Source organism: Myzus persicae, unplaced genomic scaffold, assembly GCF_001856785.1.
Source record: "Myzus persicae strain clone G006 unplaced genomic scaffold, MPER_G0061.0, whole genome shotgun sequence".
Classification (NCBI taxonomy): Eukaryota; Metazoa; Arthropoda; class Insecta; order Hemiptera; family Aphididae; genus Myzus; species Myzus persicae.
The window spans coordinates 45,498-63,698 of NW_019102735.1; the positions used below are offsets into that span (position 1 = coordinate 45,498).

At 28.1% G+C, this 18,201-nt stretch overlaps 1 protein-coding gene and 1 long non-coding RNA gene across 5 annotated transcripts; one reads left to right on the forward strand and one right to left on the reverse strand.

The window, feature by feature from the left end:
* Window positions 1–13: 13 nt before the first annotated feature.
* On the forward strand, window positions 14–10,451 carry LOC111033050. 4 transcript variants are annotated; one of them, XR_002604362.1, is made up of 8 exons: window positions 14–392; window positions 7,292–7,387; window positions 7,465–7,644; window positions 8,681–8,743; window positions 8,829–8,955; window positions 9,028–9,193; window positions 9,266–9,970; window positions 10,092–10,450. XR_002604362.1 is itself a non-coding variant. In XM_022313624.1 (7 exons), the coding sequence occupies exons 2-7, from the start codon at window positions 7,346–7,348 to the stop codon at window positions 9,915–9,917; spliced, it is 1,230 nt and encodes a 409-aa protein (XP_022169316.1). In that variant the 5' UTR covers window positions 14–392; window positions 7,292–7,345; the 3' UTR covers window positions 9,918–10,451. The 4 variants fall into 4 exon arrangements, 1 of the variants encoding a protein (XP_022169316.1); XR_002604364.1 differs by lacking the exon at window positions 7,292–7,387 and having other exon boundaries at window positions 10,092–10,444; XM_022313624.1 differs by having other exon boundaries at window positions 9,266–10,451.
* A 22-nt stretch (window positions 10,452–10,473) lies between these two features.
* LOC111033052 lies at window positions 10,474–10,850 on the reverse strand. The gene is made up of 2 exons (XR_002604365.1): window positions 10,716–10,850; window positions 10,474–10,579 (listed from the first exon to the last, which is right to left on the reverse strand). It is a non-coding gene; the product is annotated as an uncharacterized LOC111033052 (long non-coding RNA).
* Window positions 10,851–18,201: the final 7,351 nt, after the last annotated feature.

Consider the following 18,201-nt stretch of genomic DNA (forward strand, 5'->3'; position numbering starts at 1 on the left):
TGCACTGTTTTTATTTGTATTTTAAAACTTAAATTCAAATAAATTAAAAGAAATAACAACTATAGAAAACAGTTTAAAAATCATAAATGTATTAATATTCTCATTTTATAATACTACGCAGGGGAATGTATTAAGGGAAGTGAATGAGCTGTTTTGAGCGTGGCAGTCGAATAGAAACTATAGCACCGAATACTAAGTCAGCACTGCTGCCAAAGTGCCATGCAGGATTACTTAAGAGAACACATGGCAAGTGAATATACCACTACATTTAACCAACTGAGACATACAGTGTGATAACAGTTTTTAAAAATATATGTTATTAATCTTCTGTTAGTTATACAGAGTGCATTGAACGCAAAAAATGTACCTGATGATTACACCTTACATGCAAGGTAAGCAGATTAATTACCATCTATAGTATACATAAAATTAAACTATTCGTCAATTATGATTCAATTAAACATTTTTACTTTTTTTTACACAAAACTATTATACCCCAAACAAATCGTATTTGTTTTATTGTTAAAGATCGTTTTTAATGTTTTTAAACTAAAATACATTTTATATTTTCTATTAATTTAATTCTATCTAAGTACATTATCAATGCCTAATACCGCCTTAATGAAAATATCAAAACTTTAGTTTAATTTTAATACCATAATAAAATTAAAATTATTTAAAACTATCATTATTGTTTAATAATTTTAAAATATATATTTTTAGATTGTATAAAGATATGTTTTTAAAATAATATATGCGGTGATTCACCAGCCATGCTCACCCTGCTTTTATTCAAATTCTAATTTTTGGGCTTTTAAGGATACTCAAGGAATATATTATATAATACGTACATATATAATTATAATATAATATGTTCCTTAATCTTTCAACATTTTATAATTTTCAAAAATGTTCAGTGTATAATAAATAGTGTTACCTAGTATAAATAATAATAAATCCAATAATTTCAGACTATTACGCGCAGTATGAACATTTTTATAAATCGGAAACTATTAGTTAAAATTTTAAAATAAACAAAAAATTATCTGTTTAAAAATGTATATTAAAAGGGTTGGTTTTCTTTTGAATAAAAGAAGTTCGTACAGCCAGGAAGACTAGACTTAAAGTTTAAATTGAATAACAATAATCTATATAGTTTAAAACATGACCCTCCTTAAGTATACTAAAAAATTCAAAAAATCAGTATTTTATTAAGTTCATTGTTAAAGAAAAATGGAGGGAGCATGATTGGTGAATCATTCTATACATATTTATATTTTTAAAATGCTTTGAAATTTTCTTTGAAAACAATATATATGAAAAGACAGAATTAATACATTGAGTTATTTTGAATTTTTACTATGTTAATACATTTTACACAAATTTCGTCTTTCAGAAAAAATAATTAATTGTTTTGTTTTATTGAGGTTATGCAAACTGTTTTTGGTTGGGACTTACGGGAATAAAAAACATCAAGATCTATTATTAAAATTTAGCTACGATTTGAGTTTTATAAATAGGAATTTTTGAAAATGTCACCATTGAACTATTCTCACTATACTATTGTATTTATAAATGTATAATATTTTCTTCCGAAAACTGTACTAGAATTATTTCTATAGCCTTGCTACAATTTATTAGCCAGTAAATTGTATGTAGTTATCAAATGTATTAATGTATTATTCAACTACCTTTTAAAAATATTGATTAAATTATAGGTACTAGGTTATTTACTGTTTAATTACTTTTCTTTTAAATATTTCATACACAGTAATGTACTGTTTTTAGATAACTTTGCACAAGCATTAATTGTGTACAAGGCGTATAGTGTACCTATGACCTATCCATGTTCTATACATTATTATCTTGGACAATATAGCAATACTTATCGGGTTTGATAATTATAGTTTTGTGGATCATAGCACACATTGTTCATTATTGAACGATCTATGTTAACTTTATAATATACATACAAATAAACTGTAGGTGTTTATAGTTATGAAATATAAAATATCAAATATTTTCTTATTTATGTAGAAGCAGGAGACTTGATTTTGTGTCTATATTAAATTTTAATTAGGTAATAAATTAATTTAATGCACAAAGTATCATAATTTTAACTGTTACATTGTGAATTTTTGTCACTCGGATCTTATTTATACTTAAATTTAACAAGGAATTGGTTTTAGTGATTTTACTTTTCAGAAAACAACATTTCGTCACATTCAAATTAACAATTATATAAGGCTCTCCATAAGCTCTATCACTCACTTATTAAAACTATTACTTCAGTAATTGTAAAAAATACAAGTGTTCTTAAAATAATTCAAACATTAATATTTTTTTTTGAGTATACTAAAAAAGAGTAAAATTCATTAAAATAAATTGTTATATATATTTACATTACATAAACCTGTATTGTAAATTGTTTGGTAGGTATTAAATGAACCATACAATTAAACCAATAATATTAATTTGTAGTCGTATAAAACTATAAGTAAATATTTTTGGTATAGGTAATAAATAATAATAAATAAGTATTTATAATAATCAAATTTGTATTTAACGTATCTAAAAATACGACATGGCTGAACTACTATGGTCAATACCAAAATGTACTTATTTTATTTTAACCATAGTTGAATATAGTTTATATTGGCAAACTCATAATATCCTGTTTTTAACATTCTGATCTTCAAATTAATTAATTTCTGACTAAATTATTACAATTTTAACTTTAAGAAATTAATTTTTTAGTTCTATTTTATTCAATTATAATTTAATATAAAATAGCTTGATTTTTATTACATTTAATAAACGGTTTTAAAATAGATATGATATAATACATTTACTACTTACAGAGCTTACCTAGACTGTTTTATTAAACTAAGTACTTACTGGTATTAATTATAATAATTGGTGAAAGTATAATAATATGACGAATAATTTATAATTCAGCATTTTTTTTTTTTTTGTGATTTTAATTGTGATTAATAGTTTTATTTGGCTTGATAAAATAAAAATAATTATTAAATGCTTTAGAACAACAAAATGTGCACACTAATTTATAAGTGATAAAAAATATATCTTTTGATACATTTTTCAAAAACCATCACCAACAATTTTTGTACAATTCGTATAGAATTAGAAATTTAAAAATACAAATCTGCTTTATCTAGGATTTTTTAAAGGTGGAGTTACCATACAATACCACGGTGATATTACAAAGTACTATAGTTAATTAGGCACCTACTAAATATAATATGGAAACTCTAATTTTTCTCATATAATGAGAAATTTAGGCACACACTGGTCTTAAGATTATTTTTAATGTATTTTATTTTCTTACAAACGTTTTTTTTAAATCTAAAAGAAATTGAGATAATGGATTATAGATATGGATTATGAACCATTTAAAAGTTTTTGATAATTGTATCCTCCCTAAAATGAGTTTATGTACCTATCTCCTAATCAATAGCCATAATATACATTAATATTCATATACTTTTATTTCAAAAATAAAAAATATTAATCGTTTGTTTTTAGTAAAAGTATACATGAGTTATGAAGTTACCATAATATGGAGGCATTTCAGTGTTTTACGTACTATTTAAGTACAATTTTAAATGAAATCCAAATGATCCATTGTCTATTCCTCATTTTTAATTGCTCATTAAAATAAATATATAATTTAAACATGTAAAACAATAAGCAAAAGGAATAAATTGGTACAAAAAAGCTTGTTGGCATGGATAAGTTGAAAAGTTCAGAATAAGTTCTTTCTCATTTTAACTTTTAAGTCTCTTTGATCATGCATTATTCCTTTGGTCGTAAAAGTGCTTACTTAAATATACTAGCTTGCAATTCGGAATCTAAAATATTATAACTTTATCGTAGGCGTACGTGAACTATAATATACGATAGTAAGTAACCTAACTAATAAGTATTAAACTACGTGATGATACACAAATAACTTTATTAATTTTGAGATTATTAGTTAGGTAATAAAGGTACACGTGTAGGTAGGTACATGTATAAAATATTTCAAACTGTCAAGTATTGGATACAAATATTAACTTAACGACTACATGTCTACAAGATAAATCATAAACATATATAATATAATACATATACATGTGCACTAAAAACAAAAAGTAGTCCTTATCAGTTTCGTATACATAGTGGAAAAAAATTGATCATCAATTATCTCTAATTAATATTATTAAGTATGAAGTATACCTTATTCAATACAGTATTACAGTTAACAAAAAACTGATCATGGTCTAAAATGTGTAAACATTTGGGGACTCATTTAAAATTAACCTATTCCAACCTTACAGTAAAATTAGGCATTCATTTAGATTCTCTCACGTTGGCTCTTTTACCTAATACATATGAATATACACATGCCACATTCTTTGTCATGATATATATTATATGTGATAGAAAACGATTTTTAATTTCATATATTAACAGTTATGGCCACTATAATTTATAATAAATGCAAATGTTATAAATTAATATACTTATGTCTAGAAATGAAAAGTATTGTGTTAAAACCTACTTATATCACCATGTAATTAAAAATTGATTATTAAATTATTGTTTGCATAACAATATAAAATGTATATTAAATTAAATATTAAGATTAATATACCATTATACATTTATATTTTATTAATACCCATATATTCCATTAAAAACAAAAATTAAAATATCATAAAAAATGTCTAGTTTTGAAACTTCTATTACCTGTGTATATATATTTTTTTTTTCAAATATAATAAACTATAATACATTATTATACATTTATACCACTGTATAAATTATAATTTATAAATGACTAAATATTATTTTTTTGTCTGTCATTGAAAAATAAGAATGACTCTTTTCATGAAGCATAATAATTTAAAGTACGTATATGAAATGCTTTGGTACTTTATTATTATATATTTGTATATTTTTAATCAAAAAAAGTATAAAACCAATTTAAGTAACGAACTATAAAGCGCCCGAAAACGTACATATATGCAACACAATTATGCGTCAAAATCCACGTCCACTTGTATATATTTAAATATTTTACTAAGCGTCTGTACTCCATAAGTATCAAGTTCACAAAAAAAAAAAAAATGATTGAGTTTTGATTATCTGAGCTTAGTCTCTGATTTTTACATTCGTCTGTTAGTAACTAAGGTAGTCTAACATTTGTTTGTATTTATCTAGTTGGTTAGATCAACTAGTAGGTTTAGAGAAACGACATTTTAGCCGACTATTTATTTTAGTATTATAAAAATAGAAATACATAAAATTGTCTATTCTAATTTTAAGATTTGAACATTTAGTTTTTTAGTACAAGGTTAAACACACTTTCACACATTAAACGTACCTTTGTTATCTTAATTCCATAACGACTATAACACAACTTAAAACACCGGAGAAGTCCCTCTGCTATATAGTAGGTTTTGACTTTCATGCCATGAGTAGATAGTTTAGAGATCACCGCATACCTTAAATTTGAATTCAGCCTCAATTTCTAAGGATATTCTACATAATTATATAGAATTCATTTATATATTTAAATTATATATTTATGTTGTTCATAGAAAATAATAATATACATAATAATATGTATGATGGAAAAAACCCTGCATCGATTTATAATTCTTAAATTGAATTAAAATAAGGAAAATTGTTAGCAGAATAATCGTAATTTAACGTATAAACATTGAATTTAAAAATTTGAACTTCAATAATGATATTTTTAAACTGCCGAAAAAACAACATAATATGATGAACCTTGTATTTATTTTAAGCCTTACAGCTTTATTGTTAAAAAGTTTATAAATTCATAACTACAGAATAATTTGCAATAATTTTCGTAAATTTGACAAACTTTAAATGTATACACTAATTTAAAAAATATGGTACCTATGTATATTTTCAATATTTTTAAACTGACAAACTTTTTTTGTCTGTGAATAGATCAAAAAGGCTCAGAATATTTTGAAATGAATAGACATTTCTAATATATATATATATATATATAAGTATTTGGTGAACATTTTAAGTATCTACTGTTGTTCATTTTTAAATTACAACAAAGTAACAAAATTGATTAAAAAAGGGAGACCCATAATAATATACACGTTTTCACAAAAAATGTTGTCCCTCCTCCGTAAACCACAATCCTATTCACGCTACTGCAGGTACTTAGCTACTTGTCTTAACTATTAAGGAGATGTTATATTCACATTCCGCTGTGAAATACTCATTAAGTTCTTTGAATTAAATATAAAAAAAGTGTATGGAAATGATATTGATACCATTAAATGACTTGGATTCAATTCAGCTTAAATTTAAAATGAAAACAGATCTTTCAAATAAAATAAAATAATGAATTATTCCCTCTAACATTATAAAAAATAACAGAGTAAAATGATTTTTCAGGCATAGTAAAGTGGACATAGATTACACTGCGGATGTAACGTCCAATTTTCAATGATTTTTCAAAAAATTAAAATTAACTTCAAAATCAAATAAACAGGAAAATTTAAAAAATCTGCTCTAAGACTGAAAAGTTCAACTTCTCATGCTTATCATCTTATTGAGGCAATAGTTTTGTAGAAATCATATATGAGCCTGGATTTGGAAGAATTAGCCAGTGAAAACGGTTGATAGAGGTTACTAAATTTCTTCCTTGCACTCGATTCCGGTATTAAAACCATATTTCTACAACCAACGAGGTCTGAGTGATATTGGAAATATGAAAGCTTTGTTTAAGGTGAATTTTTTTTCCAATGTGACGGCCTCTTAATTCTTTATATAGAGTTGAATAGAAATTTAGATACCTACTAAAATAATAATAATAATAATAACCAGCTAGGTTTTTGATTAATCAGAAATGCAATTTTAATTGTATTATTTTTTAATTAAATCTTAATCTAAGTTACTTATACTTTTTTTTCTGATCTAAAAGCAACTTTATATTCTGTACTTATATTAAAAAAAAAATTAAACAATGTTGAGGTAGCCAAGTAACGGACAACTAAACATATAAATTATTAATTTTCCATTCAACTCCTAAACGTCTTGTATTAGGTACCTACCGTTAAAAATAATACAAATTCTTTTAAAACCACAATGTCAACTAAAATGAACATAAAAGTTGTTGGTTATATACTATCTACATCTTTTCAAAGAACTAAATATCTACTTCTTGTATGTTCATTTTTCATTTAGGTGTTTAAAATGTACCTAATCATTATATAAAATAGTTATTCAATTTTAGAATTTGGTGAAACATCGCCATGAATTGATTGATAAATATATTATTAAAGGCGTTATGGACATTGAATGGACGAGATGTTTATGGAAAATAAATCAAGTATAAATAAATAAAAGTTACAGTTGAATAGGTGGTTTTAGTACTTTTATAGATATTAAAACTTATCTTGTTTATAGATTCTCGGTGGTGCGAAACGTCAAGATACTGAAGCAATATTTATCAATGAAACGTATCTAGGCACTTGCGAAGAATTTCAAAATTATTTAAGCGTCAATTACAATATTACTATGAGTTTATGGTCTCTGAAATACAAACAACTCGCATCGATTGATATTCAAAATTACTATAACAACAAGGTAAATATTAGGTAGAAGTTTAAAACGAATTTAATATTAAACATTAACTATCAATATGAAAAGTAATAATACAAACGGTATAAGGTAAATTGTAAATATTACCACATTAAATTGACATTTAATTATTTACTAACATACTATTTTGCAGTACAGAGTGATTCGCCAAGTATGATCACCTAGCTGTGTATAACTATTTGTAAATAACTGTACTAAATTAAAAAAAAAAATTGGATGAGCATGTTTATTGAATCACTCTGCATAGTTATATATAGTGCATTGTATTAATAAAGTTATTAGTTGTATTTTGTATAGGTAGTAATTATTAATATTTGTATACCTAAGATTTAAATGCTGAACACAATTCTCAGAAGTTGACTCCTTACAAGTTACAACTCTTAGCTAATTTTACTCTTCAGTAGTTAGTAATCAGTATCATAAAAAAATGTTTTAAAAATTAATTTCCATGGACTTCACATATATTTCTGTCTAATTTCCGGCGATAAAATAACTAAGAAAAAGCGTTTATATAATTATTTAGGTGGCAGGACAGAAATACAAAAATAGATTGCACAAGCATTTAAAAATAATGAATAGAATTGATGATTGGTATATTGATTTAAAATTATCTGAAAATGTGTAAGTAATTAAGTTGTCTATAATATGGTGGGCCCACGCAATCAGATATATCTGACATCGGGTACACACCTAATTATGTTATAATTGTGACTCAGTTTTAACTTCTATAATAACAATAATTAATAATAAGTGAATGTAATGTAATCAATAGTAAATAATAATACTATGAAGTATAGAAATATTGTGCCATTGTCCGACATTGTGGCTTAGTATAGGTAGGTACCTACTTACAAGTTTGATGACTTATAATATTCAATGTCAGATTGTCAGGCTACTAAGTACCAAGTACAATTTCTTATTTTGACCACTAAATTCAAAAAATGTGTACAGTGTCATATTTTTACATATTTTATAGCCCTTCTTAAATATATCATACATCTATATAATGCTAATGTTTTAGTCGACATTCGTACGTATGGTTTTTGAAGTTAACAATTGGGAGCTTGGCCACGTTGTCTTCGAAGTTAGTTTATTATATTATTATTTCATTGAATTTTTCAATGAAATAATATTATCTTATATACTAATCTGAAAAAATTAATTTTTAGCTGTTTGATAAACAAGTTCCAAAAACTTGTAAGTATTTCAAACGGTTATGTATAAATAAAACTGAAGGATACTTGAACAGTTTTGTGCACCGGATTGATATAAATAACGGTTTTATTCAAGCCGGACGTAAGTAAACTATATTGTATATTATCAGATGCTCCGCGTAAGATGTTTTAATCTTATATATTTCATTCACAGGAATCTTAAATAAAATGGCGTATTTAAAAAAAGAAAACTTTTCAGTAAGTCACGATAGAAGAGGTGTGCTGTCTTTAGCTAGTAGACGAACATATTTCAACGGTCCAGAATTTATTATTAGTTTTCAACCAAATCCTTGGATGAACGATAAATATGTGGCGTTTGGGTAACTAAAATAAAAACATTCGGTAAGGTCGAAATCACTAGTAATAAATAACCAAAATTTAACGGTATACAGACATGCTGTCGACGGCGAGAAGACCTTAAAAACAATTGAGAAATTGTCCAAGGCACGCGAAATCTCCGACGGACAAATTCGTATAACTTCGTGTGATGTATTGCCGGGCTGTACCCGTTCTGTTGAAACGAAATTAGACAAATTTTTACACGCACTTATCGGCAAAATTGTTCTCAAAGCTATGTATATATCCGCATACGGTAAACCCAAACCACTCCACATGCCCGTTACAACTGATCTTGAGTACATAGAATCGATTATTCGGAAATTAACTAGCAACGTAATGGGTAGAGTCGAAGACTCGGCATCACCTCAGGAAACCGAACCGTTAATTATTGCGGATTATTCGAAATCGAAACGCTCGGGACAACAACGTACGGGTTCCTTGACTATTCCGAGCGCGCCATCTAGCTGTAAGGACGAAACGAAGAGGAAACATTCGCTGATAAAGTTGACGCCATATTCCGCCGGGTTTAATGCAACTTCGGGTCGAATGCTCGGAACTGAAAAAATGTCGGCGATCAAATCGAAACGCTCGGGCGCCTGCGGTGCAATATCGATCGACAAGAAAGCCAAGTACGGTATCGATTTATCAGCAGATCACAAGGATTATTGGAAGTATAAAAAAATATACGACGGCATTGCCAATTGAATAAATATCGAACGTAAATTACTCGTCCACGAGTCCATAAATCATATTAGTCAGTAAGTCTTGATTCATCACTCGCCTATTGAATTATATTATTACATCTGAATAAAATAATATTTTAAATCATAAATTAAACGCACGTGACAAATGAGTAATGACGTATAAATGTGTTAATAGGTATTTTTATAGACAGGTACAGAGAAATCCGAGAAATCGTGAAAAAACTAAACATAGTAAAATGTCCGTAAGTATAATATCATAAGTGTATTTTCAATTTTAATATTACCAATCTATTATTATTTACTTGCTTACGTCATTAGTCATTACTCTTACCTACTTAAATAAAAAGTTGCGAGTAGGCAGTAGAAATTGGTAAAATGTATTTTAAGAAGTCTATCCAGTATTATAGCAGGCGCAACAACCCACAACAATCAACTTGCAATACCATCTATTCTAGAATGACCATACGTCCTATTTTTTACAGGATTGTCTTTTATTTTAGCTTTATGTCTTGCTGTCCTGATGAATCTCTTAAGGTACGGTTTCCCTGCAGCGTCTAGACGCAGCGTCAAGCGTCACTACCGGTCTGGACGTAGGTAGCGTCTAGACGCCGCGTCCGACGCAGCCATGCTGTTCTCGCGTCTGACGTTGCAGGGAAACCGTACCTTTAAGGTACGGTTTCCCTGCAGCGTCTAGACGCAGCGTCAAGCGTCAATACCGGTCTGGACGTAGGTAGCGTCTAGACGCCGCGTCCGACGCAGCCATGCTGTTCTCGCGTCTGACGTTGCAGGGAAACCGTACCTTTACAAGACGCTTTTTGTCCTGTTTCTTTTTTTGTGTCGTTTCCAATTATTTCGTATTAATTCTTATCTGTGTGTTTTTAATACATTCAATATATTATGTTTTAGTATTATACGTATGTATGTAATTCTGTTTCATTAAGAATAAATAATAAGGTGAACGATTTTCACTATAATAAAAAACTTTTATTAATTAATTAAATGATACAAATTTTATTATAACATATTATATGTGTGATGCATACCTACCTAGAATTATAAAATCGATTTTTTATAACTTATTATTTTAAACCATTATTTAATTTAATACTACATAAGTCATAAATACAAATAAAATATTTTAAAGAAAAAAATATATATTAAACCAATGTGTGTTTTTGAGATACGATTATAACCTATTGAAATATAGGATGAGACTACTCAATGATGTCACCACTGTTAAGCTTTCTCTCCTCCAGACTAAAATACTAAGTAATAATATACATATTATTTAACTTTGTTTTTGAATTTGTTGACAAAAATATTTTGATGATGACACTGATAGCGATTGTATTCATGAAAAAATAACCACAGCAAAAATCGATATCGATGAAAATACATATATATTATACATAGATCCACTAAGAGCTATGCATAATTGTCATAGACTCATAGGTATATTACAACTACTAAAAAATCATCATAGTATTCATACAACGATATTGAAGTCGGCCGCTATTTATAAAGCAGGCAATGTGACATGTTTTATTCATATACTATCCACTCGTACAATATACATATATTATATACTTATATGATTTGCATATTCATCATTCTCAAGATGGTTATAGACTACATTTCTGAAATTAATTTCTATAAAAAGGGTAGCTAACACATGAATTTCGTCTTTAAAATGCAAAAATCGAATTTTTTTCCGTTGGTTACACAAAAAAAAGAGGGAAAATAGGAAACCGTTCTGCTGTACCTACAAGTTGTACCTCACCATTGATTAAGTCACAGTCGGTACATGTGTGATGTAGGTAAGTGTTAAATTTAAATTCAACGATAAATCATTGAGTACTAAATACAGTGAGGTCATTTCAGTTTTTAATAGGAGGGGACAAACGTTTTAACCACCTCATGTAAAATATGACTGAACCAAAAAAACAGGTCGCTTCGCTCGCATGCTAATTTCCACTTGCATTTTTATCATTACTCAATAACCATATTGCTCTTGCATAACTTTATACATGTCAGTGGCAAAAATAGGCTCATTTAATAGCAAGAGAGATGCGAAGAACCTAAATAATCATGGAACCTACCTCAGTGACGCCATTTTATATTTTTCTAGAAGGGTCGAACAAATTAAATTATAAATCGTGATTCAAAATCGAAAATGTTTAAATAGCTATTGAGATTTATTTGAAATTATGAATACATTTAAGAATGATAGATTTATTTTTATAATATTTATAGTATCAACGTCTATATATTTGAACCAAAAATCTATTATAGTATTAATATTAATTATTATCGTGATCATAATTTACTAGTGCCTAACCTCAAAATTCGAAAAATTATATTATAGTTTAGTTTTTTCTTCGACTACCAGACCAACAATTGGGTAGCTTTTCCAATTAGACAGGATATCCATTGTCAACCTTGCCTCCCTCTCAGATGATACTTAGTACGAAAAATGGTTCCGAGAGAAGGCAGTTAGCCTATATTACTAAGTACATTTTATAATATATATTTATGTTTTTATTTTTGCATTTATTATATTAGCTATTAATATCTATTTATTATAATAGTATATACTATTTATATATAACTAATTATAGTTATTGATTGAGTCTGCAATACCACTTTACCATATAACGGTATTAAATTTGAACAGGTTTGTGGTATAAAATAGCCAATAGGCTAAAATAAAAATTAATCGAAGTGTTTAAAAATGTTATTTTGTATGTTAAATATAATAATATGCTTACAATTTCTAAGGCTTCGTGAGTTACATTTTTGAATTTCAACAAAAAGAAAACAAACAATTTAAAATGTCAAATGATATGAGTAGCTCAAAAAGATTTGAAATCTTTTGAAAATTATACCATTCACCTGTAGAAAATTATATTATACACATTTGTTAAAATTTTTAAGTATTTATATTGTATGGTTTTTCGTTTTTAAACTACAATAAAATAAATAAATCGATATTGTAAAAAACTGGTTTGATATAAAAATCCCTGTTTTTCTTTAGTTATAATTATTTTTCCCGATTATTTTGAAAAGTAGGGAACTTATAGAAATATAGACCTACAGGGAATTTTCAGTGTTGATACTCCCAAAAACACCAACTAAATCAAATTTTTTTTCAGAAACCACCTCAAAGTCGAAGATCAAATCATTTTTTACATTATAATTTATATTATAGTCTATAAAATATAAATCGTGTATACATAAACATTAAACACATAAACGCAATAGGACGTAGTAAAATCAATACCTATTCATCGCTCCGTTCAGAATCGTAATCAGTTGAAAAAAATGTACAACGGCAAAGAAATATATACCTACCAATACTTTATAAATGTCATTCTGAAATTATTCTATTCGTTCATTATTGGGTCCTAATAATAACATTAGAGTACTGCTGCTACCGTGATTCGTGGAGCTTAAAATGGTGGAGTGGGAGGTTTTCGAGGGTCCAGAACCAGCCCATTTTATCCTACCTACTCACTGACTTAACCATTTTAAAAGCCCGTGTTTTTTAACATTTTGTCCATTTTTTCAGACCAAAGTCTAGTAATATCTCAACTAGTAACAAAAATATTTTAGATTTTTTTGGTTTTATACATTTTATCAAAAATCATTTATAAATTATATTAATTGTTTGCGTTGGCGATAATAATTATTAAATACCTAAGCCATTGACATACTAAAATAGACACAAAGTTTTAATAGAAAATAATAAATACCAATGAGTATCACTCTGTTGGTTATAGAACTTATAAGACAAATTATTTTACTTTAACCTTCGGAAATCGTAATAATGTCAACAAAAAAAAAGCGGTTCAGCCGAATAAGAACAAACCGGATGGCATTAACTAATCCATATGTTGACACTTGACAGTTGACAGATTTAAGGGTAGAAATACTCAAAATGTATAGAATGCATTTCAATAACAAACTATGATGGTAGACATCTGGGCATCTGGCATACCATTATACCAACGCATTTTTAAATTTTTAACATCGACCGACTATATACTTTACGGTTTGACTTACACAATATTATAGCTACTTACGTATGGTTAAGTAATATTTGAATCGGTTATTATAAGTAGGTATAATCACAATAAAGTAATATATGCAACAACCATGTAAATTATACTATATAAATTCTATAGCTGGTGCGTGAGTCAATAATATATTATTATTGGCTACATTTCAATTTACTAAATAATAGGTAAGTAATTTGTAATTTATTTTATACTTGTTATGACAAATTAATTAAAAACCGAGATTTTTTTGGAAATCGACCAAATATATTTCGGTAAACTTACTTTTAATGATCACTGCACATTACGAAAGTTTAAAAACTTATTCGAGTGTCGCTGTGGACGTATAATATCGAACACATTAATACGTTTTTATACTTTTCCAAATTCTGCAAACTACTGTCTACTGATAACTTACTACTGCCGAATGCCACAGAGCACACCCTACGGCAAAATACAAAGTATTATATTAGGTATGTTTATAAAATACGTCGAGGATAATTATTTACAATAATATAATAAAGTACCCCATAATATTAAAGTATACCTATTTATCCTATTTAATCAATGGTATGATGTAATATATTACCAAGCAAACATATTTCATTAAGACTTAAAACTGTAATAAATAATAACCAGTATCTCTTGAAGTTTTAAGAAAATTGTTTAAAGGACATAGGGACCTGGCACTTATAAATTAATATAATATAAACATTAAGTATTTCATCCACTAATTTCTTAAAATTTTAAAAATAAATTTCGTAATTGTATTATTATATAATTACTTAATTAATTTTATTTTCAATTATTTACCAGGCAACGACTAAAATTTACCAAAAATGCTATTATTTTATTTAGCATCCTAGGCTATCACTTTCTGTCCCTAGTATTTGAACGTGTATACATATTATAGAATTTTAGTAATCATTTATAATTAGATCATACCATAATACTATATAGTCATAGGTATTTACCTAGTTTGTTTTCTTGCGGACTGCTACAGTTAGAAATACACCAATAACACCATTTTTAAATGTAAAAAATCGATTTTAATTTTTGGGTAGACCATAGACACCTATATACTTTATAGTATTATACACAATTTTTATATTTTCTCTGTGAAAGTATATTTCCTAAAAGAATTTCAGTAAGAGGGAAGGGGGTCCAAACGGATATTGCCGTGTTAGTACCATGTACAATGGCTATAACATTTAAGTGTTATAACATTGGTCATGGTAGTGGTATTTTTTTTTTCATATCGATGTATTTACAAATAATTGAAGGCCCCTTTGAAAATCTTCACCTGCAGGGCTACAGGTCACTGTGACGCTGCACCATGCATCTATATAATATAATAACAATTACCTGCAGGTAATGCAAACACTTAAATGTACGCTGCAATCCTACGATCACTCACCACTGCCTATATTATATATACCTAGCCGATTGCAAATGTTTGAATTTTACTCGGCGTTTTGACGTCATCGAATATATTCTATGGGTACGGTATACGCGTATATGCGAAAACACAAACCAGTATACACGGTTTAGGTACAAGCAAAGTATTGACTGAGGCAGTAAGCTGATGTATACCTACCTACGTCCGAGAAAAACATTTTGAGGCGCCCTGGGCAACACGAGTTTTCCAACCCCGCCCACTTTCACGGTGCGATGGACACACGAAATAACAAAGTACCTACGTATAATACGCGTGTATTACAAAGACAAGACGTGTATGCCGTCGGAGTCGTTGGACGACCGACGACAACTACGGGATGCGGCACGTCGGTGTGTGTCTCTTTGTCCGGCGGACGCACGAAGACGACGGATGCCAATAATAATGTGCGCGGCGTGGAGCGATTTTATCGCCACGACCGTAACCACTGCCGCGGCCGATTAGGTACCGGCTATAGTATTTGTAGTAGCCGGTAGTCGTGTGAATGAATAATATTATAATTTAAAAAATTATTTTATCTAAATCATGTGCCTACCTGGCTACCTAGGCAGGCACCACATCTACGTATATACTAAAATATGCTTAGAATAAATGGAATGTGCTGGCTATATAATACGGTATTGTCCAAACGCACGGACGATCTGATTCCTATCGGACGATTATAGTTGATATTTAAATATTATTGATAAAATGATAAAAAAAAAAGTAAAAATAGTCTATATTAAAATATACCTATGGGCTATGAATTATAATCAATTATTTTAATACATATTACATAATGTTACTCCTTGCCTAAGACAAATACTGTCTAATAGCCGGTCGTAAAAACTGAGCCACACTCGGGAAGCTGCGAAAACAGTATGTCATTATACCAAGGCGGCGATTGGTTAATGATATTAAAGTAATTATTTCAGTTATACACTCACACAAGAACATTTCACACTAGGTAACTCATATGGCTAGGTAGTTCCTATTATTAGTTTATAGCATGTTTAATTATTATATATTATTGCACATTGGAAATTGGAATGATTTGTTATTATTTTAAAATGATTTATAAAATTCTATGAATCAATTTTATACCTGTCAATTTTTTTATTTTTCGTCCGACAAGCCCGATTTTTTTAGGAACAAATAGAAACTGTAATCTATAATTACATATTATTGTTTATCGCATAATACTCAATTGAACAATACCTATGTAGATGATATTTACGATAAATATAATTTATAGTATTTAAAAGAAAAAAGGTTGTGCAATATTGTTCACTAAGTACCTACATATTTAAATTTTAAATGTTAACTTTATTAAGAAAAAGTTAGGTCTATGATAATGCGTGTATTATTATATAATATATTATATACTATACATGGACCATAAGGACATAAGCAACGGACAGTAAGATCCTTTGAAATGCAAAATGTTTTCAAAAGTATACAACATATTTACAATTTACACGACTGTTTAAATTAGGTACTAAGGATAAGAATTTATTTTTTGCTTAAACATTGTCTATTGTCTAAAAATACATTTCACTTACCTCAATCATGAGATTCAACCCGTTTTTTTAAGTAGGTAGTGTATTCTGGCTTGAATTCATTTAATTCTTGATTTTCAAATTCAACGGTGTACAAAATAATTCTAATTCTGGAGAAATCTAATATTATAAGCTGGGTAACTTTCCGATTACTTTTCGGCACACGCAGATGGTCATATTAATGTCATACGCATGTACTCAAATTATATTAATATGCATATAGAATTTTCCAATCATACAATTAGGTAATACATAAAAGTTGCCTATGACACATTAAAATAAATTATACAGGCACCTATACCTATTACAATTTGATCATCTCAATTTTCATTTACTGATGCGTATGCTCTATAATATTCAGTACGCATTGATCAATGTATAGGTAAATAATGACGATAGGTATATACAACTAGTTACGTTCTACATTATTTAAAACAAAAATAAAATATTTTACAATTTCAATCCGTTAAATGTATGATTACTAATAAGTTACATAAAACAGTAACCAATATACATGTATACATTATCTTTCATAAACTGTAGGACAAGTCAAAATAAAATAGGTCTCTTCATCTTGAAGAAAATATATTGCATTTACCTAAGCTAGCTAGGTATCTTTTTTTTTTTATTCTTTATTAGAGTTCTCAATATTTTATAGTACACGTACATAATAATATTTATCGACGATTAGGAAATAAATTAAAAAGTTGTCCATAGATGTTGATGAAGATTTGTAAACTTGAAGGATTGTGTAAAACCGGTTGTCAGGTTTGGTACAGTGGCGAGTTATTCAGTATATTCGTCAAAGCCCAAAGGTGGACTACACGCCCTCGCACTACTATTTGGCAATAAAAGTACAGCGAAAGATGCAGCGGTTCATTTTTTGCTATTAGTATCTTAACCCTCAGGCACGCGCGCTTGGACACTTGGAGTTTGTACTATAAGCATTTACTACACTCGCGCGCTTTGTGCCTTGTACTTTCTATTACCTCCCACGCACAATGGATCGTTTATAATTTTACAAGCAACTTCCAATGTCCCACTTTTACTTTTCGCTGTTTAAATAATGATTTGTTTTTCACCTTCGTGTTATTACCTATAGATTACATTAGGTAAATAAGGACAAGGACAGAAGATAGATAATGAACAAAAATACTAAAAAATACATATACATTTATATATTTTTTCATCTCCTCTTCATCAATATTTAAAACTCTACTTAGGACAGAATATAAA